This window comes from Bos grunniens, chromosome 21 (genome assembly GCF_055505025.1).
Source record: "Bos grunniens cultivar Pamir isolate PY7600 chromosome 21, Bosgru_T2T1.0, whole genome shotgun sequence".
NCBI lineage: Eukaryota > Metazoa > Chordata > Mammalia > Artiodactyla > Bovidae > Bos > Bos grunniens.
This window is the reverse complement of record NC_141185.1, coordinates 37058900-37081693: the sequence shown is the minus strand read 5'-3', so window position 1 is coordinate 37081693 and position 22794 is coordinate 37058900. Positions and strand designations below refer to the sequence as shown.

At 49.8% G+C, this 22794-nt stretch overlaps 2 protein-coding genes and 1 long non-coding RNA gene across 19 annotated transcripts; 1 reads left to right on the top strand and 2 right to left on the bottom strand.

Annotated features, from left to right (window-relative positions):
• Positions 1-187: 187 nt before the first annotated feature.
• Positions 188-6717, bottom strand: NEIL1 (nei like DNA glycosylase 1). Of its 17 annotated transcripts, none has more exons than XM_086363902.1 (10): positions 6586-6717; positions 4649-5105; positions 2605-2724; positions 2451-2514; positions 2070-2169; positions 1565-1692; positions 1212-1239; positions 963-1027; positions 632-830; positions 188-462 (listed from the first exon to the last, which is right to left on the bottom strand). In XM_086363902.1, exons 2-10 carry the CDS (start codon positions 5080-5082, stop codon positions 392-394), a joined length of 1209 nt encoding a protein of 402 aa, XP_086220028.1. In that variant the 5' UTR covers positions 5083-5105; positions 6586-6717; the 3' UTR covers positions 188-391. The 17 variants fall into 17 exon arrangements, 14 of the variants coding, with proteins under 14 accessions (XP_086220028.1, XP_086220027.1, XP_086220030.1 ...); XM_086363901.1 differs by lacking the exon at positions 6586-6717 and adding an exon at positions 6394-6515; XM_086363904.1 differs by lacking the exon at positions 6586-6717 and adding an exon at positions 6394-6515 and having other exon boundaries at positions 632-797.
• LOC147349412 (uncharacterized) lies at positions 6505-17116 on the top strand. Its single transcript, XR_015149822.1, has 2 exons — positions 6505-6790; positions 16790-17116. It is a non-coding gene; the product is annotated as an uncharacterized LOC147349412 (long non-coding RNA).
• COMMD4 (COMM domain containing 4) lies at positions 17107-22485 on the bottom strand. Its single transcript, XM_086363912.1, has 8 exons — positions 22408-22485; positions 19129-19200; positions 18839-18904; positions 18606-18645; positions 18203-18322; positions 17942-18022; positions 17470-17646; positions 17107-17384 (listed from the first exon to the last, which is right to left on the bottom strand). Exons 1-8 carry the CDS (start codon positions 22468-22470, stop codon positions 17344-17346), a joined length of 660 nt encoding a protein of 219 aa, XP_086220038.1. The 5' UTR covers positions 22471-22485; the 3' UTR covers positions 17107-17343.
• Positions 22486-22794: the final 309 nt, after the last annotated feature.

Sequence of the window (22794 nt, the reverse complement as noted above, 5' to 3'; positions counted from 1 at the left end):
GGCCCTGAGGAGTCCTGGACTGGAGGAACGGTAGAGTCTGGGCTAATTGGGCAGGGGGTCTCTGCACCACCCATGAGGGGCCATCCCTGCAGAGGCCATGGCCCTCCTGTCCTCAGGACTGGGCAGCAGGCCCTTCACATTGAGCCTTCCCAGACCTTCTGCAGTCAGCCCAAGAAGTGCCAAGAAGTTCAAGTTTATGCTTTTACTAAAAATTAGCATTTTTCACATGGGCTTAAAAAATGAGGATAGTGGGGTACAATTAAAAACGTAATTGTGTAGGGAATGGCCATAGGGTCAGAGCATCCAGTTCCCTGCAACCTCCAGGAAGCCACACAGGCCCAGATCCAGGGTGCCAGGAGGAGGGGTGGATACAAGCAAGAAGAGCCTTTTGCTAGGAGGCTGAGGTCCCCTCAGGCTCCAAGGATGGGGTGTCAGCCTTGATCTTCCGGGTTCTGTGGCGGCCTAGGGAAGGACAGGTGAGATGGTAGTCCCTGGCTGAGGACTCCCCAAGAGCCTCCCTTCCGCCTTTGTCCACGTGTTCCTCCCACCCACACTGCCATCCCTTCCTCTCCTGGGGAGCTCGCTGTGGCAGTCCGTCCCTCCCCAGAGGAAGTTGCTGAGGAAAGCCCACCTGAGGTTGCTGGCCGCCTCCTTCTCTTCCCTTTGTCAGGGACCGGGGGGGCTTCTGGGTCCTGTTGGAGGCTGGTCCCCTCGGGCACCTGAGCTGTAGTCTGTTTAGGAAGGCCTCTCTGTGCCCTCCGTGTCCTTGAAGGGGCTTTGTTTGGAGATGGAGGGTCCTGGGTGGAGAAGACGCAGGGCCGTGAGGAGCCCTGCAGGTCAGGCAGGTGAGGACCCACGTTTGCCCTCCATTGTCAAGGAAAGGAGCTGCCTGAGAGCCTGGCCTGGGAGGTGTGGCCGGACTAGGAGAGAGTGCAGGGACGGGGAGGAGCAGGGAGCCATACCTCCACTCTGTCCTCAGGACCCTGCTGTGCTTCCTGGGACTTCTTCTTCTTGCGGGACTTGCCCCCTGTAGGACATTGATGCTGATGGGCTTGGAGGGTTCTGTGGCCTCAGCCCCCTTTCTCTAGACTCCCACACTCCCACTCTGGAGTGACTCCCAGGGTGGGAGAGGGGGACTGGGATGGAGAAGGTGCTGCAGCCCTTGCACAGCTAGTTGTTTCTGCTCTCTTGTTACGTTAGGAGTAGTTTACCTTTGGGTGCCAGGGGTCCAGGATCCCCCTAAAATGGAATCAAGAGAATTCAGGAGTCAGCCTGGTAGGGGTAGTTTCCTTGCAGAGGCAGAATCACACCTGTCCTTCCAGATCAGTGAAGCCCTTCCCCAAGGAAGCCTGACTGTCCCCTCCTGACCCCCCAGGTCAGCGCCAGCAGCAAGGTCCCCCCTGCTCTGGGGCTGCGCCACTAGCGGGGACCCTAGGACTCAGAGGAGGGGCAGAACATAGCACAGGGAAGGCTTAGACCCTCAGGACCAGTGTGACCCCAGGTTTTTCCATCCCACCGGTTTCCTTGGGTCTCTGTTTGCCTGTACAAGCGTGAGAGCCCAAACCTGGAACCAGATGGTGCGGCCATGCCGGTCCCGCAGGGAGCTCATGCCTGGTGTGCTGTAACACTGCAGCCAGGCTCGGAAGGCAGCAAAGTCCTCCTCCCCGCTCTCCGACCCGTAGCCTTTGCCCCCTGTGGGACAGAGGAACCAGGTGGAGATCAGAGGGGGGACTTAGGCTGGGAGGAGGGGGAGCCCAGTTAGACCTGGCTTAGACCTCAGCTTCACAAGCTGATAGACTGAGTCAGGGGGCCAAAGCTCTCCCTCCTCCAGCTGTGTGACCTCAAGCTGGTGTCTTCCCCACTCTGGGCCATGGCTCTCCCATCCTGAAGTCGGATTAAGAATCCTTGCCCTGCCTGCCTGGAGGTATAGTCCATTTAGAAATGACTAGGTCAACAAACTTCCATTCTCCAGGCAGGGAACCAGGCCCAGACAGGGGCAGGAACTGTCCCAGGTTACACAATATGCCAAAGCAGAGCTAGCCAGCCATCTTTGCCTCCCAGGCCCTCACCCAGCTGGACCACTTCCTTGGGCACCGAGTGGCACAGCTCCAGCAGGTCAGGGTTCTGCAGCTTGGCCCTAATCTTCTGGCTCAGGGTCAGCTCCGGGCTCTGGAAAAGGGGCAGGGGTGGGACCTGGATGTCAGCATGAGGCAATGCTGCTCAGAAGGCCGCTGGTCCCTCAGGGAACAGACCCCTTCTGAGCTTGGCAGGACATGGACAGTTCATCGGCACCCCCCATCACCTCCCATATGCACGCACACACACACATTGTAGACACAGGCTGGAACTGAGAAGGGACCTGCTCGAGCTGAGCTGCAGACACCTCACCCAGCCCCAACCCTCGTCCGCCTGCCTGACAGGGGCAGGCGCATCCCTCCCAGTGCCCTCACCGGCCTGCGCTGCTGCAGGGCCTCCAGAACTGTGCGGGCCTTCTCGAAGGGGGGGATCCTCAGCCTGCAGGGAGGTGGAGAGGGGTGCTAAGCAGAGGGGAACGTGAGCACACCCAGACACCCCCGCCCTCATGCCCAAGGCCTGCCTGCTGACCGGTACAGGATCTCCGCCCGCAGATAGTTGCCGATGCCATTAAAGAACCTCTGGTCCAGCAGGGCCTCACAGATGGGCCGGTCAAAGGCCTTGTCTGCTAGGTTTCGTAACACATTCTCCCTGGATGGACACAGGCCGGTCACATAAGACCCATTCTGCCTGCCTGCCCCCTGCCCCTCCCTGCCTCCCAATGGGGTAGGGGAGAGGAGCTGGGGGAAGCAATTTCTGGGTGCAAGGGAAGGAAACAGTAAGTCCCAATTTCCCATTATCCCATCCTCTGTGGTATTTGGCAGCAGGAACCTCCATTTTCTGTTAAAAATGGGAACAATGTGGGATTTCAATTCATTACAAAAGGTTAAAAATGCCAATTTAAAGGAACATGCTCAAGAAAACACTTGAATCTATGTATATGGTTTGCATGTCACCAGAGTGGCTCAGATTCAAGATACTTTTGGGAACAAGGTGATCACAGGACCTTGGGTGTGCCTGCAGTCTGGAACGCCTTGTCTAGGACTTCCAGTTGCTTAGACATGAAGATCTGACATTGGTGGGGTCAGCTATTTTCAAGATGCTGAAGATCTTCTTGGAAGCTGACACTGGCTCTGTTTAGCAGGAGTGAAGGGGGCAAGTCCTGGCTGGTGAGTGCCTAGCACCCCCACGGGTCTCCTCACTACCATGAAGAGGAAATGAATCTTGCTTCTTTGAGAACATGGTCATGACAAGACTGACTCAGTGATGGGCATGAGAAGCAAATGATACAGGGCCCAGAAGACAGTTTGGGGGGTAAAACTGGAAGGTCAACCTGGGTGGTCAGCTCCCAGAGGGAGGCAGATCCCCACAGGCTTTGCAGCTGGAGGACCAAACAAGCCAAAATGCCCATCATGCAAGAGAAACTTCAGAACCAGCTGGCAAAGAGTTAACTTGTGGCCTGACCCTCCCAGGAAAGGTGAAGTGGGAGAAATCTAAGACAACACAGACACTTCCCTGGGAGTGCACTTGGGGTCACGCCTGGGAAGGCCAGGAATCCGCTGCCTTCTGGGGGCCAGAGATGACCTGATCCACCCCAATGGGCAGCCAAAGACATGCCTTCCCCAAGAAAGGATTTGCCAAGTCCCACTCCATGCCTTCCTGTTTGAATCTTGTCAGAATGCTTTTACTTTAGAGCTTTGCACTTCCCTGGTAGCTCAGCTGGTAAAGAATTTGCCTGCAATGGAGGAGACCTCGGTTTGAATCCTGGGTTGGGAAGATTCCCCTGGAGAAGGGAATGGCTACCCACTCCAGTATTCTTGCTTGGAGAATTCCATGGACAGAGGAACCTGGTGGGGCCCCAGTCCGTGAGGTCGCAGAGTCAGACATGACTGAGTGACTTTCACTTCACTTTCACTTTCCCTTCCCCCTGCCCTACCTGAACTAGCTCTGTGGGAGCAGGGACCACATCCCTCTTGATCACTGCTGAACCCTCAACACTTAGAACTGGACTGGCACCAAGCAGAGACACATGCATGTTTTATCTTTAGAGGAAAGGAAGTGGCTGACGCTGGGCCATCTTATGTGACCGGCATTCCACCCCAGGTGGGGCTCTTAGCCTGCCTCAGGCAGAAGACAGGCACGGAGAGCATGGGACACAGACCGGTGGGCAGGCACGATGTGGGAGACCACAACCTGCTTCAGAAGCCATGCCATTAAGTGGTCCTCTCCCCACCCCCTTGACGCAGTTCCTTCCTGCTCAGCCTCCCTTCTTGGGCTGTTAAAGCCTCTCTACTTTTCTTCTTAGCCTTCTGAGGGCACCAAGCAGTGTGGGATGCTGATGAGAGCCCCAGTTCTGACACAGTCGGCCATGTCCTCCACCTCTTGCCCCCACCTCCTCTGGGTTTCCAGGTCCATTAGCTCGGAGTTGTCCCTAGGAAAGGACACTGCCTTGGTCTACAGATGAAAGGACTGAAGCCCAGAGGGGCTGGAACTCGCTTCTCATTGGCCAACAAGGCACTAATAAGCCACATCTGAAGCCCAGGACTGTATTCCTCACACCTGGTGCTGGCCCTACCTGAACTGCTCATACTCCAGCAAGACACACGGCCCGCGGCCTGGCTGCCACTCGCCCCCGAGGTCCCAGCGGCCGAATCGGCGGATGTCCACAAAGCAGAGGGCAAGTCGGGGGCCAGGTGGAGCTGTGTAAAACCGCAGGTGGGCGTGGGGTGGCAGCGCATCGCTGGGCACCAGCTGGAAGGAGCCAGTCATGCCAAAGCGGAAGACAAGGGCCAGTGGCTCCTGTTGGGGCTGGGCCCCAGGCAGGGGGCTCAGGGTCAGGCGCAGCTCCTTGCCGCGGGCCAAAGCAGAGATGCTGTAGGCGCTGCTCTCAAAGGGTACCTCAGGGTTGCGGCTGACGGGTGACTTCTCCACACACCCGCCAAAGACCAGCTCCCTGCATGCCTCGTTCACAAAGTGGCTGGCCAGATGCAGTTCAGGGCCCTCGGGCATTCTGTGGGAGGGGTGGCCAGGCCCTGTGGGGAGGATGACAGCAGGTTGGGCCAGGTGTGCCTCCAGTGAGGTGGCAATATCACTCCCAGTTTTCAGAGGCGAGCCCAGAGGGTCAGAGGGGGCATGGTCAATGGGAATTGGCAGGAAATCAGCTGGCTTGGCCACAGCCCCTGCTCTGTCCCTCCCCTGCTCCATCCCCACCCCCAGCCCTGAAAATGCTGAGAAAGCCCAGGACCCTGGGGAGCTCTGACTAGGGAAACATGACTACCTTGTTCATTAACACCTTCCATGGGCTTCCAGGAACACTCTGATTTTAGAATAAAGTCCATATCCTTCCAGGGCCCAGGCTGTCATCTCATTTCCTCCCATGTGCCCCACCCCCCTTGCTCCAAGCACACAGCTCTCCCTCACACCCCTCACCCCCCTACCCCATCCCCTCCCCGCCTTTGCCGTCCTCCTGGGTCTAGAAACAGCATCCTCCATGCCCTGATCCCCTTCATGGCACTCCCAGACCCTGAAATTATTAGCTCCTGTCTGCCTCTGTCTCCACTCCCACCCCAGAATGGGAACTGTGCACGCTCATCTCCCCAAGAATCAGGCCCACCTCGGTTGCCACAGTGACTAAGGGAATGAGCCTGGAAGATAAGAGCTGGGATAACGGTGGCTCACAGGCTCTGCCGGCAGACAAGGTGGAGGAGCCTGCTCACCACCCACTGGTCAGGACCGAGGCCTCGGACAAGTAAGAGGGAATGTAGTTGTCTTCAGGTACCTTAGAGCTGGAGTCAGGGACACACGACATTGAGGGAGGAGGATGGGGCGCCAGGAAGGGCTCCCCACGCTCCAGGCCATGGTCCAGGGGGACACAGGAAACTCCCGGGTCAGCGTCTCGGGCCGAAAGGGTGTCCCCCTTCCCACCCTCGCGGGTTCCCATCTGGCTGAGGCAGGAAGAGTTTGCCACTTTTCTCAATCCAGGGTCGGGAGATCGGAGGCCAAAGTAGGTGTTGGGCAGGCGGAAGCATTTGGCCAGGACGGACTCCTTTGTCCTCCGTACCCGCAACCTCGGCACCGCCCCGGGCCTGGCACCCAAAAAGGTTCGTTTTGCGGGAAAAGGTAAACTTACAGGTTCCTAATTTCGCGAGGGGCGGACGCTCAATGGCTCGCCTCCTACCCACCCCCCTCCTCCAGCTCCCGCTGCCTGTCCTCGGTTAACCCTGGCTCCCTTCCTCCCCAAGGCCCCTATTCCAGTCTTCTTCTCAGTTCTGCTGCACACACACACACATACACCCCGGCCCCCGGCCCGCCGCCGGCTACCTGCGCCCAGCGCCGCTCCCGCAAGCCTGCAGCCACCAAGGGGTTAATGCCGGAGGCGGAGCGGCACCTAAGAGCATGTTGGGAGCTGCGTGCGCTGTTGGGAAGTGTAGTTCCTCTTGTAGACGGTAAGGCTTGTATGGGGTGGAGTCCCAGAGTAGGTGCTAGGGTGTGGGAAAGGCTTCGGTCAGTCACCTGGCTGAGAGATGGCTGAAGAACCTGGTTCCCGCTGCCCGGCGCCGGCGGGTTCCGGGGTCAGGTCTGAGGTCCTGGGTTGCAGCCGACTCTGGCTGTGAGAAGCCAACCGGCTAAGTCCAGGACCCGGTGGGCAATCCCAGCGGTAAACAGCAGCAACTTCCCGAAGCCGAGACGCTTACAGCTGGGCGCAGGGCGCGAACAGGTGCGCGATCAGTGCAGGCTCTGGGGACCCGGTGGTGGCCTTACGTTTCAGCGCTAGTCAGACAGAACACATAAACAGCGTCACTGCGGGTGGTAGAGTGCAGCCCGGCAACCAAAAGCAGGGGCGGAGAAGCGGAACCTACTTCCGATGTGGGGAAAGGTCTCTCTGCGGTGACATTTAGGCTGAAACCTCAGAAGAAGCCATCTGGAGAAGAGAGGGGACTAGTCTATAGGGCAGGTGGAAGGAACTGCTAGGGAGGTGGCTAGGGGGAGTGCTGAGAGGGGAGGACGGACACACGAGCAAGGGCCGGTCCCTTCCGACCTCTGGAGGCCTCTGTAAGGAGCTGGCATTTCATCCTAAGTGCCGCAGGCTCGGTGCCTGACCCACAGCCAATTCTCCCCCTTCATACTACTACTCCTTCCTCTCCCTTCATCTGTTTATTCGTGTATTTTGCCAAAAGTGGACTTCCTGGTGGCTCAGATGGTAAAGCGTCTGTCTACAATGCGGGAGACCTGGGTTCTATCCCTGGGTCGGGAAGATTCCCTGGAGAAGGAAATGGCAACCCACTCCAGTACTCTTTCCTGGAAAATCCCATGGGCGGAGGAGCTTGGTGCAGGCTAATGTCCATGGGGTCGCAAAGAGTCAGGCACGACTGAGCGATTTCACTTTCACTTTTGCCAAAAGTACTTTAAAGTAAATTAAACAATGCATGCATGCATGCTAAGTCACTTCAGTTGTGTCCGACTCTGTGTGACCCTATGGACTGTAGCCTGCCAGGCTCCACTGTCCATGGAATTCTCCAGACAAGAATACTGGAGTGGGTTGCCCTACCCTTCTTCAGGGGATCTTCCTAACCCGGGGACTGAACCTGCCTCTCTTACATCTCCTGCATTGGCAGGCGGGTTCTTTACCACTAGCGCCACCTGGGAAACTCATTAGATAATACTTTTTACCAAACCTAGTAAAGTTAACAATAACTTTTTAAAAATATGTATTTGTTTATTTGGCTTGGGGGGGGGTGTCTTAGTTGTAGCATGTGGCTCTTTAGTTGCAGCATGCGAGATCTAATTCCCTAATCTAGTTCCCTCATCAGGGATGGAACCCAGGCCCCCGCTGCATTGGGAGCACAGAGTCTTAGCCTCTGGACCACCAGAAAAGTCCCCAACATAACGTCTTAATATTATCTAATACCTCCCACATTCAAATCTCCCTAGTTGTCCCCAAAATGTCTTTTATAGCTAGTTTGTTCAAAGCAGAGACCAAACACGGATTATGTATCTCTTCAATCACTTCCAGTCTAGATGAAACCATCCTTCCCACCTCCTACCCATGTCACTTGCCTTTTTTTGGTCTTCATGATATTTACTTACCCTTCTGAAGAGTCCTTTGAGATGCCCCCATCAACATTCTGGATATGTTTGATGTTTCCTTGGGTGTTGTTAACTTGTTCCTCTATCTCTAGTTCTCCCTGCACACCAGAAATTAGATCTAAAGGCTTGGAAGTGGAAGTGAAAGTCACTCAGTCGTGTCCAACTCTTTGGGATCCCATGGACTGTCCATGGAATTCTCCAGGCCAGAATACTGGAGTAGGTAGCCTTTTCCTTCTCCAGGGGATCTTCCCAACCCAGGGATCGAACCCAGGTCTCCCGCATTGCAGGTGGATTGTTTACCAGCTAAGCCACAAGGAAAGCCCAAGAATACTGGGGTAGGTAGCCTATCCCCGTCCAGGGGATCTTTCCGATGCAGGAATCGAACTGGGGTCTCCTGCATTGCAGGCGGATTCTTTACCAAGTGAGTTATCAGGGAAGCCCCAGTATCTCCTAGATGCTGTTCTATACTCCAAATTGCATGACATTAGGAGCCACCCAGCCTCTGGTTGTCTCACTCTAGTGGGGATGAATTGATCACTGGTAAGGCTGTGACAGCCAGACTTCTGTGTTGTAAAGGTATGTTTCATACCGTGGGACCATTGAGTAATCTATGGGGGGATTTCTGTTCACTTAGTTCTGTTTGTTTAAATGAAGTTATATTTTACATACAGTAAAATTCATCCGTTTTAGAGTGTGAGGGCTTTTTTGTTGTTGTTGTTTTGGGTTTTTTTTGGCCATGACAAGGCATGCCAGATCTTAGTTCCCCAACCAGGGAACCCTGGTTGGAACCCTGCATTGGAAGCGTAGAGCCCTAACCACTGGACCACCAGGGAAGTCCCTAGAGTGTGACTTTTGACAAATTCATACACTTATGACAATCATCACCACAGTCAAGAGATAATACATTTCTATCACGCCCCCATCCCAAAATTTGCCCGCGCACGTTTTTAGTCGATATTTACATTGTACCTGTTGACAACCGCTGATCTGTTTTCTGCCCATATCGTTTTTGCCAGTGTCATACACAGGCATATCTTGTTTTATTGCACTCCACTTTATTGCACCTCACAGATAATGGCATTTTTTCTAAACAAATTGAAGGTCTGTGGCAATCCTGCTTTGTCAAGATGATGGTTAGCATTTTTTGGCAATAAAGCATTTTAAAAATTTATTTTATTAAAGTATAATTGGTTTACAATGTTGTATTAGTTTCTGCTGTATAGTAAAATGATTCCGTTATATATTTACATATATTATTTTTCATATTATTTTCCATTGTGGTTTATTACAGGATATTGCCTATTTTCTTGTGCCATACAGTAGGCTCTTGTTTATTCTGTATATGATGGTTTGCATCTGCCAATCCCAAACTCCCAATCCATCCTCCCCACCACCCCCAGCAATAAAGTATTTTTTAATTACAAAAGAGTTTTTACAATGTACAGTAAAGCTCGTACATTGCTTTTTAAACACAATGTGGTGGTAGTGTAGTTGCTCGTCGTGTCCAACTCTTTGCGACCCCAGGGACTGTAGCCCACCAGGCTCCTCTGTCCATGGGATTCTTTGGGATCCTCCAGGCAAGAATACTGGAGTGGGTAGCCATTCCCTTCTCCAGGGGGTCTTCCGGATCCAGGGATTGAACCCAGGTCTCCTGCATTGCAGGCATACCAGGGAAGCCCTTAAACAGAATGTATTGCACACTTAATAAACTAAAGTACAGTGTAAACAAACTTTTCTATGCACTGGGAAACCAAAAAGTTCATGGGACTTGCTTTATGGCCATACTCACTGTACTTCAGTGTTCTGGAACTGAATCTGCAGTATCTCCAAGGTGTGCCTGTACATGGAATCTTTAGTATGTAGCCTTTTGTGTCTTCTTTTGTCCTCATAGCATAATGCATTTGAGATCCATCTATGTTGGGATGCTTATCAATCCTTCTTATTGCTGAGTAGTGTTCCACTGTGTAGACATACCAGCATGTTTATCCACTTACCAGCTGAAGGACATTGAGTTGTTTACATGAGGTTATTCTTTACCACCATGCAAATACCCAGTTTCACATTACATCAACCTTTCACCTAATGGCTTTCTGGTCATTGGTGATCTTTGCCTCAATCAAGTACTTAATTGGGTGTTACAAAATGGTGATTTTCTAATGCTGTCATTCCCCCTACATTAACTTGAATTCTTCTGTAAAAAAGAGCTTTATTTCATTGATTAGGGTTATTTGGGTATTATGAAATACTAAAAAGACAGGATAAATTCTGAAATACTTCTCTTCAATTATCAATTTTTAGACTAAGAATTTGGTGCAATAAAGTCCAATGGGGACAAATTAAGGTTGATTTTTTGCAGGAAAGGGGTTAGTTATCTTTTATGGACTCATAGATTTTTTTTTACATTCAATACCTAAATCTGTTCTCTGCCAAATCTTTAACTTTCCCCCACTTATTGAAAGAGTACTGTTTTAGTCTTGCAGTTCAGTTCAGTTCAGTCACTCAGTGGTGTCTGACTCTTTGCAACCCCATGAATCACAGCACGCCAGGCCTCCCTGTCCATCACCAACTCCCGGAATTCATTCAAACACGTCCATCGAAGCAGTGATGCCATCCAGCCATCTCATCCTCCATCGTCCCCTTCTCCTCCTGCCCTCAATCCCTCCCAGCATCAGAGTCTTTTCCAATGAGTCAACTCTTCGCATGAGGTGGCCAAAGTATTGGAGTTTCAGCTTTAGCATCAATGAACACCCAGGACTGATCCCCTTTAGAATGGACCGGTTGGATCTCGTTGCAGTCCAAGGGACTCTCAAAAGTCTTCTCCAACACCACAGTTCAAAAGCATCAGTTCTTCAGCACTCAGCTTTCTTCACAGTCCAACTCTCACATCCATGCATGACCACTCGAAAAACCATAGCCTTGACTAGACAGGCTATACAAACAGGTAATCTTAAGAAAGATTGGTAAAAGGCAAGTGAGTTTTACTCACTCACACTACAATGCTGTGCTACGATAGCAATGAGAGGAGATTCTGTGATGACACAGAAGAGGGAATGCTACCTGGGTAACCAAGCTTATATTACACATTTGATGAGACTTGGAGTTTTTTTTGTGACTGCCACTTAATTTGCATTTTATTCCATGTTTTTTGCTTTTGTCTTCTTTTTCTTGCCCTCACATGGGCTACTTGAACATCTTTTAGAATTCCAGTTTGACTTAACTATATTGAGTGCATTACATTGTATATAGCCTTTGAAGTGGTTGCTGTAGGTATTACTCTATACATATATTATACGTGTGTATATACTTGTCACAGTTCACTGATATTGACATTTTATCAGTTTGAGTAAAGTGTAGAAACCTTATCTCTTTTTTCCTTCACTAGTTTATAACAACCTTCAATATCTCCTGTACATACATTGAAAACCACATCTAACAGTATTATATTTTGCTTCAAATATGTTGAACATATTTCAGAATACTCAAGAGAAGGAAAGTCTACTGCACCCATGTTTTTATTCTTTCCATTATTCTTCATTCCTAATGTTTCAAGATTTCTTCTATCATGTTCTTTCTGTTTAGAGATCCTCCTTTAGACTTAATTTTTTTTAATTTTATGCTGGAGTATAGTTGATTTACAATCTTGTTTAGTTTCAGGTATATGGCAAAGTGATTCAGTTTCATACATATATATATATCTCCATTCTTTTTCAGATTCTTTTCGAATATAGGTTATTACAGAGTATTGAATGGTGTTCCCTGTGCTATACAGTAGGTCCTTGTTGACTATTTTATATAGTGGTGTTTATATGGTAATCCCAACCTCTTAATCTATCTCTGCCTCCCAGCCTTTCCCTTTTGGTAACCAAAAGTGTATTTTCTATGTTTGTGAGTCTGATGGTTCTGTTTTGTAAATAAGTTCATTTGTATCACTTTTTTTAGATTCCACGTATAAGTACTATCATATGACGCTTGTCTTTCTTTGTCTAACTTACTTCATTTAGTATAATAACATCTAGGTCCATGTTGCTGCAAATGGCATTACTTCATTTTTATGGCTGAGTAATATTCCACTGTGTATATGCCCCACATCTTCTTTATCCACTCATCTGTCAATGGACATTTAGGTTGCCTCCTATCTTGGCTATTGTGAGTCGTGCTTCCATGTACACTGGAGTGCATGTATCTTTTCAAATCATCCTTTCTTCCAGATATAGACCCAGGAATGGGACTACTGGATCATATTGTAGCTCTGTTTAATTTTAAAAGGAAGCACCATACTGTTCTCCATAGTGTTTGTACCAATTTACTTTCCCACCAACAGTGCATGAGGGTTCCTTTTTCTCCACACCCTCTCCAGCATTTACTGTTAGTAGACTTTTTGATGGTGGCCATTCTGACTGATGTGAGATGATACCTCATTGTAGTTTTGATTTGCATTTCTCTAATAATTAGCAATGTTGAGCATAGGTTTTCATGTGCTCTTTGGCCATCTGTATGTCTTTGGGAAAATGTCTGTTTAGATCTTTTGCCCATTTTTTGATTCGGTTGTTTATTTGATATTGAGCTGCATGAGTTTATGTATTTTGGAGATTAATCCCTGTTGGTCACATCATTTGCAAACATTTTCTCTTGTCTTTTTATTTATGGTTTCCTTTTAGCCTTTTGAATTTTATATTAGAACTTCTGTAACAATTTTACTAGTTATTCCTCATCTGCAAATGTCTTGATCTCCCCCTTTACTCTTTAAAATATCTTACAATTTTGTCATTTTTAAAAATTGAAATATAGTTAATTTATATTAGTTTCAGGTATGCAACAGAGTGATTCAATATTTTTATAGTTATACTCCATTTAAAGTTATTATAAGATATTGACTGTACACTCTGTGCTATTTTATTTTATTTTATTTTACACATAAAATAAAGATGTTTGTACCTCTTAATCCCCTACTCCTGTCTTATTCTTCCCCTCTTCGTCTTTCCACTGGTAACTATTAGTTTATTCTCTATGTCTATGGATCTGTTTATTTTCTTCTATTCATTCATTTCTTGGATTCTACATGTAAGTGATATCATACACTATTTTGTCTTTCTCTGATTTATTTTACTAAGCATAATACTCTCCTAGGTCCATCTGTATTTTTGTAAAAAGCAAAATTTCATTAATTTTTATGGATGCGTGACATGTATAATATATTATGAACATTGGGGTACGTGTATCTTTTTGAATTAGTGTCTTTATTTCCTGCAGATAAATACCCATAAGTCAGATTGCTGGATTATATGATAGTTCTATTGCTATTTTTTTTTTTTGAGGAAACTCAATATAGCTTCCACAGTGGCTGCATCAATTTATATTCCCACCAACAATGAACAAGGGTTCCCTTTTCTCCACATCCTTGCCAACATTTGTTATTTGTAGTCTTTTTGGTGATAGCCATTCTGACAGGTGGGAGGTGATATCTCATTGCGGTTGTGATTTGCATTTCTTTAATAATTAGTGATGCTGAGCATCTTTTCATTGCTGGTTGGCCATTCCTATGTCTTCTTTGGAAAAATAATTATTCAAGTTTTCTGCTCATTTTTAAATCGAGTTGTTTCCTTTTTTGATATTGAGTTCTGTGGGCTATTTATATATTTTGGATATTAATCCCTTACCAGTCATATCACTTGCAATTATTTTCTCCCATTCTGTAGACTTGTCAGTGGTTTCCTTTGCTGTGCCAAAGCTCTTAAGTTTAATTATATGCCATTTGTTTATTTTTGCTTTTGTTTCCTTTGCCTTAGGAAGAAAAAAAATCCCTCCCCCCAAATTGCTACAATTTATGTCAGAGTATTCTGCCCATGTTTTCTTCAAGTTTTATCACATCTGGTCTTACATTTAGGTCTTTAATCCATTTTGATTTTTTTTATGGTATGACAAATGTTCTAATTTCATTCTTTTACTCACCCTTTACTCTTAAAAAAATATTTGTATATATATATATATATTTCTTTGGCTGTGCTAGGTCTTACTTACAGCATGCAGGATCTTCATTTGTCCCATGTGGGATCTTTAATTTTTATTATTTATCTATTTTTGGCTGTGCTGGGTCTTCGTTGCTGCATGGGCTTTCTTTTTACAGTGTGCAGGCTTCTCATTGCAATGGCTTCTCTTGTTGTGGAGCACAGGCTCTAGATGGTGGGCTTCAGGAGTTGCAACTTGTGGACTCAGTAATTGTGACACGAAGGCCCAATTTTCCTGCAACATGTGGGAACTTCCCGGACCTGGAATCGAACCCATGCCCCCTGCATTGGCAGGTGGACTCTCAACTACTGGACCACCAGGGAAGTCCCCATGTGGGATCTTTAGTTGTAGCCTGTGAACTCTTAGTTGCAGCCCGTGGGGTCTAGTTCCCTGACCAGGGGTGGAACTCGGGCCCCCTGCATTGGGAGTATGGCATCTTAGCCACTGGACCCCCAGGGAAGTCCCTTGGCCTTTACTCTTGAGGTGACTTTCTCTGAATATAGAATTCTGGGTTGACATTTCTTGTCTTTCAGGGCCTGAAAAGTGTTGTGTTTGTTATCTTTGGCCTCTGTGGTTTCTGATGAGCTATTCAGTCATTCGAATGGTTTTCTGCTTATATGTAAGGTGTCATCTCTGTCTTGCTGCTTTCAGGATTCTTTTTCTTTAGTTCTCAGAAGTTTGATTATGATGGATCTTGACATAAATTTCTTTAGATTCAACCTGTGTGGAGTTCATTCAGCTTCTTGGCTCTATACATTTGTGTCCTTTGCCATATTATGGAAAATTTTAGTCATTATTTCTTGGAGTACTTCTCTGTTTCTACCCTCCTTCTCCTTACCTTCTGGGACTCTGACACCACAAGTACTAGATCTTTTGTTAATAGTCCTACGGGTCCTTGAGGCTCTATTTTATTTTTTGTTCTTGTTGTTTTCCAAGTTTTCGTCCCTCTGTTGTTAAGACTGGGTAATTTCTATTGATTTACCTTCAAATCCACTGATTCTTTCTTCCGTTGTTAAGTTCACCCATTGAGATTTTTACTTGGGCTATTGTAGTTTTTGGTTCTAAAATGTTTATCTTGTTCTTTGTATCTTGTATTTCTCTGCTGAGACTTGAGGCATTTTTAAGATGGCTGCTTTAAAATCCTTAGTATAGACTTGTAACATCTGAGACATTCTAGTGTTCACATTTGTCTTTTTTGAGTTGAAATTTTGTTGGTTCTTGATACAATGATTTTTTAAAATTGAATTCTAAACATTTTGGGTATTACGAGACTGGATTGTATTTAAATCTTCTCTTTTAGCAGGCCTTCTCTGACATGGTGCTAGTGGGGAAAGGGCTATGCCACCTCCTGCCAGCTTGGGTAGGGCCTAAGCTCCCACTCAGCCTTTGTAGACAGGGGTGGAAGGGGGACTGCAGTTCGCAGGGTGTGGCTGGAGGACAGCCCTTACTGTCTCTAACTTTTCTGTGCTGCTGGACTGTCCTTTTCCTCATCCACTGCTTAGAGAAAGCAGGCTTTTGTTGGGGCTTCCTTTGTGTGTTGGTGTTTCTAGGCAGTCAGCTTCTCCATCACTCAGCTTGGGATACATGAAACAAAATTTAAGGAACTTTTTACTGTGTTGTTCTTCAGGTCTTGAGGATCCTAGCCAGTCTGCTGTCTCATCACCTTTCGTAGTCTTATGTTTTATCAAAGTCCAAGGTTTTTAGCTGCACTTAGTGGGAGGAACAGAGAAAAGACCATCTGTTCCATTTCTCCAGAAGCAGAAGCCAGGAGGGGAGTCCGGCCTTACCTCTTTAAATTGTCCCATCTTTAGCCAGTGGATCAAGCTGGCTCCTGTTGATATGACTCATTTTTAATAGTTTCCTTGGACCCTGAGACTTGCCTGGTGGCTCAGGTGGTAAAAGCATCTGCCTACAATGTGGGAGAAACCAGGTTCGATCCCTGGGTCAGGAAGATCCCCTGGAGAAGGCAATGGCACCCCACTCCAGTACTCTTGCTTGGAAAACCCCACGGACAGAGGAGCCTGATAGGCTACAGTCCATGCCTAATAGGCAGAGTCGGACACGACTGAGTGACTTCACTTTCACTTTTGGACCCTGAGATGTTCTAGGCTCCCCCTATACTCTCCCTGCTGCAGACCTGGGATCGGTCTTTTCTACAAGCGGCCCTGGATGGCCTAAGACAGTCCTGGGAATCCCTTTGTCTTAGTCTGTTCAGGCTGCTGTAACAAAATACCATGGACTGGGTGGGTTAAACGACATGTATTTCTCACAGTTCCAGAGACTGTGAAGTCCACATTCAACTCAGAATGAGTTCTTGGTGAGGGCTCTCTCCTGCTCTGTGGGACAGCTGTTTTCTTACTATGTTCTTATATGGCCTTTCCTCAGTACATGTTTATAGCGAGAGAGTCTGTCTTCCTTTTTTCATAAGAACACTAATCCCATATGCAGGTCTCAAGACTTCATGTGACCCTAATTACTTCCCGAAGGCCCCACCTCCTAAAACCCTCTCACTGGGGTTGGGGCTTGGACATAGGAATTTAGGGGTGGGGTCACAATCATTCAGCCCATTATCCCATTCCCCTTGCCAATGAGTGATTCAGGCATGGGCCTTCTCTCTTCCTAGAGAAGATGACACGGAGCCAAGGGCTCTCTCCTTTCTCTACTTGGGGCATCTGGTGTTGGGGCCACCTACTTGCTGCCAGCTTCAAGACAAGGCCAGCACAGAGAGGGCACAGCCAAGAGCATCCTAGGACCGGGAGCTGGAGCCCTGATTCTCCTGTCTAAAGACAAGCTGTCTCGTTTTGGTCCTCATTCTGCCTCACCCCTGACCAGCCTCAGCCAGCAGCCGAGAAAAGAAAACGGACCATAGGTCAGTGTATCACTTGGTCTCTGTCACGAAAACCTCTGATCTGAACCCTAAAGAAATCACGCACACACTTCTTTACACTTTTCCCACTTCTGTTTATTCTTCCTTCTCAGGAAAACCATTGATAAGTGCCTTTCACAGGGGAGGGAAGGCAATGCTGGAAGTGTTCTCAGGATCCCAGGCTGGATTCTCAGGTGGTAACCTAGGAAGCCAGAGATCCAGGAGACCAGACCCTCAGGGTCCTGGAGCTGGGGCCACCCCCTAATGAGAAGTTTGAGGGCAGCTCCACATGGGGCCCTGTGCTCTTCTTCTCAGCCCACGTTGCTCATCAGGGTCTGGGCCTGCTTTAAGTCTGCAGTGGGGAGAGGCAGGCAGGCGGCAGCAGTTAGGCGGGACCTCAGGGCGCCCCTTACCCTCCTGATACAGCCCAGCCTCACCTGCCAGGAGGACCTGGAACTTGTCTGCTGAGAGGGACATGGCAACAGGCTGGGCCGGGGCACCTGGGGAAGCGGCCACCTCCAGCCTCAGGTGTACCAAAGGCTCTTCCACGGTGCGCAGCAGGCTAGAGCTCAGGGTGTAGTCCACCCGCCAGCCCACGCCTACCAGCCTGTTCACTGCGAGACCGAGAGGGGCTTGAGGTGACAGGCCGGGGAGCCAGGCGGCCCAAGCCCTCACCTTGGCTCAGCCCCAAACCCTCCAGGGCTCTGTGGCCTTTGAGCTCTCATCCCTCTGACCCAGGAAGTCAGATTACCCAGGGCAGGTCTCAGAGCAGAGAAACCCGGGCTGGAGCCAGGAATCCCAGCCCTGTGACTGCTTGACGTGACGTGGTTAAGTATCCTTTCTGAGGATAAACACCTCCCAAACCACAGGCGCCTTCCAGAAGGAAGCCCAGCCCCACCCTGCACTCACCCCGCAAGCTGCAGGCCCGCAGGCGTGCCTGCAGGGAGCTCTGCTTCTCCTCGTAGCAGCGACAGAGGCTGGCCGCGTGCTCTGGGGACAAAAGGAGGCCCCCTGAGCTAGCAGGTGGGGGCTCGGGCTCAGGTGGCTCAGAGCGCAGGTCTCAGGCTCCTGGCCCAGAGAAGGCAAGGTGTGTCCCAGGGTCACACAGCCTGCCCTCTGCCCAGCACCCCTCGGCCCAGGTCACCCTCCTGCCTGCCCTCGTCCCCGTACCTTTGGGCAGCCCCAGCTGCTGCAGTTCGCTGGACAAGGACTCGCCATCCACGCTGTGCTTGGCTGCACTGGACAGGATGAAACTCAGCACTGCCACCGTGGCCTTCACATCGCCTGACTCTGGGGGGAGCCGTGGGTGGAGTGGGGTGTCACTGGGGCCCCAAACACCTCCTTGTGACCCCACTATCTTCAGCTCAGAGTCCCCAGGCCTCCTAAAGCCACGAGCACTGCCACTGCCGCACCGGGAGCTGGTGGAGGCCCTGGGGTGGCAGTGCCTTTCCTCCCTTATCTCCTCCGCTGGGACAAGCGGGTCAGAGCGGGCCGGAGGAGGGGCCTCTGTGCCAGGCCCCAGGCTGAGTACCCAGGGTCACCCAAAGGTCTGTGGAGCCAGTGGGGTGCTCACCAAACCTGGCGTCCATGGTAAGCTTCAGGATCTTCTCATACTGTGAAGAAAGGAGGCTCTCAGGGCGGGGCTGGTCCCCTGCTCACCAGCCCCCTGGCCTGGACCCTATGGTTCGGACACGAGGTATCCAGGGAAGGTGGGAGCTGATCACCCACCCACCTCGGTCTGGTGCACTTTCAGGGCAGTGGGGTCACCGGGTCATGGGACCGTGGCAGGCAGGGTCCTGTACTCACGTCAATGCCCCCTCCCAGGAGGTCCTTCAGCACCTGGCCACATAGCAGCCTCAGCTTCACGGAGGACTGGAGGGGGAGGCCTTATATCAGTCAGACTGACCCACCTCACACAGGCACACTGAAGGGCTGGCTCAGAGAGGGCTGGCCACGTGATCAGTCACACAGCGTGTGAGAATGGCCCAAGAGGGCTGAGACCCCAACTCAAGAGAGACCTCACCACCCTCCACCCCCCAAGAGCCCCCAGCTGCAATCTCTTCCTGCCCCCGCCCCCAAGATCCCATGCACTCAACAATCTTGGCAAGTGTGCTGATCTCTGCCAGGACCCAGTCAGGACAGTCCAGGTCACCACAGAATCGGAACCGCTGCAAGAGAGTGAGGTAGGTGGTCAGGCTGCAGGGCGGGCTGACATATGCCCAGGTGTCTCCCGTGCTACTGCTCCGCAGGGTTCCTGCTCCCTGATAAGATGGACAAGCTCTGGCCACTTGTTCTCCCCTACTACCAGGCTGCTTAGAGAACACTCTCCCTGTCTCTTCCTGCCACCAAACCTTGTTCTGATGCGTGTCCCAGGCATTCACCTGCTCTGCGGACATGCCTGGGTGCCTGCTCTGTGGGAGAACCCACCGTAAGCGCTGGGGGTGCCGCATGGAGCCCATGCCCCTCTCACCTCCTCTTCCTTTCCCTCTCCAGCTGCAGCTATACTGGCCTCCCTGTTGCTTCTGTTGCAAATTAAACGTGGCTTGCTGTCTCATGTCACTCAGGTCTGTGCCCAAATGACACCTATTCTGATGGGCTTTCTCTATTTGCTTTCTTAAATAGCCCCTCACACAAGGTAATTTGGAAAGGGCAGCGGATGTATTCATTATCTTGATCGTGGTAATGTTTTCATGAGCATACACATCAAAACTTATTGAACCATACATTTACACATGTATGATTTATGTTGATTTTATCTCAAAGAAGCCGTTTAAACAACTCATCACCATCACGTCCTAGCTCCTTCTCTTCCTTTTTGATCTCCACAGCGTTTATTACATATCACATTTTATTACTTATCCAAGGTCCAGTCAACCACATATTGATAATATCCTCCACCCGCCTGACCCACTGTCCTTTGCCCTGTTTCTGCAGCAAAGCTCTAATGCACACAATGTCCATGTTCATCTCTCCACACCTTTACCTGCGCTGCTTTCAGATACTGGAAACAAAGCCTGCAAACTTGAGACACGGTGAACCCACGTTCTCCTGATTCTGTCAGGCCCTCAAGGCAGCCCCATTAACTCCATGTCTTCTACTTTGCCCCACTGTTCACTGTTCACTTCAGACCTGCTCCATGACCCTTCCACCTCCAGTCCTCCTTTCTGGCCTGCCACCCCCTTGATCACATGTGACCCCAGTGAAGTCCTCTAGCCATGGTCACAAATGACTTTTGTTACTAAACTTAGTCTTCCTCTTCCTTAGCTCATCCACAACAGCAGACACAAACCCATCCTTCTTGAAGAAACATCCTCTTCTGGATTTCTCCCTCTGGTCTGGCCTCTGTCTCATTTGCTGGCTCACCCCTCCCCATCCCCAGCCCCCAAATGGTGATCTCAGCAGGCTGCCTGCTGTCATTACTCTGAGGCAAGGCACTGGGGCCGCTGGTGAGGTGGTGGGGTGTTAAGGAAAGTCTGGGGCTTCTTTCCCTACTTCAGGAATTTTTAACTGTTTTGTGGCATGGACTCATCAGGCATCTGGTGAAGTCTACAGGCCTCTCTCAAAACAATGTCTTCAAATGAATAAAGTACGTAGGAAAAACTACATAGTAAAAGACACTAATTAAAAGTTATCAAAATACATAGTTCCCTGGTGGCCTAGTGGTTAGGATCCTGGGCTTTCACTGCTGTGGCCCTCGGTTCAATCCCTGATTGGGGAACAAAGATCCCTCAAGCCACATGGTGTGGCAGGGGGAAAAAAAAGTTATCAAAATATTCAAAACCAATTGGTGATGTGACATACGTTTCAAGTGATGTCAGTAATTTGGAAATGAGCATAAATATGTAAATAATGCCAACAGCTGTGACATGAAAATATCTGGTTTCTATTAGTGACAAAGTCAGAGGTGCTGCTAATAACACTGAGGTCTGTTGCCAACATTCATAAATGGAGGAAATATTAAATTTCAGTTTGAAGTTAGTGAAAATTGAGATATAATATTTTCCTAAGTTTCTGGGCCCCTGACTTCTACCCACTGGACTGTTTTATCATCTCTGGACTTTCTCTGACTTCTACCATCTCTGTATTATTTACATTTTTACCATAAGAATGTGTTCCTTGTGTAACTTCTTAAAATACCAACATTTCTCTAGGTTCTGTCCTAGGCCCTTTCTCCTGAACTCACACTGTGGCTGAGACACATCATCCTGCTGACGACTCCCGAATTTATAACCGCCATCGTATTGTAGATTCTCTTCTGAGCTCCAGACCCTTAAATCCAGACTGTCTCCTACCTGGTGCACCTGGTCGCTTAGAGGCCTCACTAAGCATGTGTCACACTGACTGGTTCTCTTCCCTCTGAAACCTGCCCCTACCTGTCCCACCACCACTGAGCACCAGTACCTGGGAACCAAACCCAGCTCCCTCCCTCTCCCTTCTCCCTCATGCATTTAGTCTCTGAGCCCAACTGATCTCCTCCACTTCTATCTCCACTCTCTCTCAAGTCACTACCATCTCCTGGGTGGGGGAGTGTCTGCTGCCCCAGGCTGTTCCCCTCTTCCTCCCTCAACAAATCAACTGAAAGGCTCTTCGTCATTTCCCTGCCGCCCTTTCTTAAAAAGTCCAAACTCCTCTCAAGACCCAGCAAGCTGTGGTCTTTGCTTATCTGTCGAGCCTCATTGTTCACTAGCCTCTAGTTTCTACTCTTCCAGGTGATGAAATGCATTCATTCCTTCAGGTGAGCTCTCACTCACCTGAAGTCTTTGAATGCTGTCCCCTATCTGAAGATACAGCCTCCCACCAGCCCCCTTCCATGCCTCCCAATTCCTGGTACACTAGCTGCTTTCTTTCTGCCCCAGCAAGCTTTCTTCCCGGCTTGCAGGCCCTCAGGTGATGTCATCCTTGGGAAGCCTTCTGGCGCTATGCACAAGATGAGTTTAGTCCCTCCCGGCTCAGGTCTTAACTATGACTGCCCATTCAAGCCTCCAACTCTGCCCTTCCCTCCTGCAGCCCAAGTCCTAGTGCCTGGCACAGTCCCGGTATACAGTAGGCACTCACAATCTGTTAAAGGAATGAATGAATGGATAAGTTGAGAAGTTTCCACCCCGTATATACTCTTTTCTGCCTCTGGGAAGAGCAAAGGGATTTCCTAACAGTGCAGAAGACTGAGCGAAATTGTCAGCAAGTTTTCCTCCAAGTTCCACAGGAAGGCTGGGAGGTGGGCGCCTTCGGGACGTCCTACTCAGGGGCAGAGAAAGGCCTGGAGAGACAAGCCCCAGCTCCTGCCCCCGAGAGTTCGGGCCCTTCCTTCCAGTCAAGACACTCCAAGCCTGCCGTCCCGCCCTGCTGGAGGAGGATGGAGGGAGGCTTTTCTTTACCAGACCCTCGGCTTTAACGACCGCACCCAAGTGTCCGCTCCGCGGCCCGGGCAGAGTTCCCATCTCCTTCCCGCAGCAGCGGCGGGGAAATTTGGGGTCCTACCATGCCCGCCCTCAGCAACCACAGCCTCGTATCAACCCTCATCCCTCACCATTGCTCCAGGAAGCCCGCGCCCAGGACTTTCACCTTCCTGTCGCGCCGGGTCAGCTGATGCAGCGATCACGTGGCGCTTGGGCGGGGCTTCCTGGGGCGGGGCTTCCTGGGATCGAGGCGAGAGCGAGTCGCCCAGCCCCGAGCTGCTGGAGCGAAACACGGGGTCCCTTTGTCAGTCACCAGAACCTTTCCCCGGAAAGGACCAGCACCAACCCCCGGGTTAACTGAAAACA

Excerpts from the sequence above, each read along its gene's own strand:
- NEIL1 (XM_086363898.1), bottom strand. The coding sequence starts at position 5,277 with ATGGAGCAGGGGAGGGACAGAGCAGGGGCTGTGGCCAAGCCAGCTGAT. Across the intron at positions 1,240-1,564 it reads GCCGCACCATCTGGTTCCAG|GGGGATCCTGGACCCCTGGC; the intron begins GTTTGGGCTCTC and ends ATTCCATTTTAG. Across the intron at positions 1,028-1,211 it reads TGGACCCCTGGCACCCAAAG|GGGGCAAGTCCCGCAAGAAG; the intron begins GTAAACTACTCC and ends AATGTCCTACAG.
- COMMD4 (XM_086363912.1), bottom strand. The coding sequence starts at position 22,470 with ATGGGAACTCTGCCCGGGCCGCGGAGCGGACACTTGGGTGCGGTCGTT. Across the intron at positions 18,023-18,202 it reads GCAGCTGGGGCTGCCCAAAG|AGCACGCGGCCAGCCTCTGT; the intron begins GTACGGGGACGA and ends TTTTGTCCCCAG. Across the intron at positions 17,647-17,941 it reads GCGGGCCTGCAGCTTGCGGG|TGAACAGGCTGGTAGGCGTG; the intron begins GTGAGTGCAGGG and ends TCGGTCTCGCAG.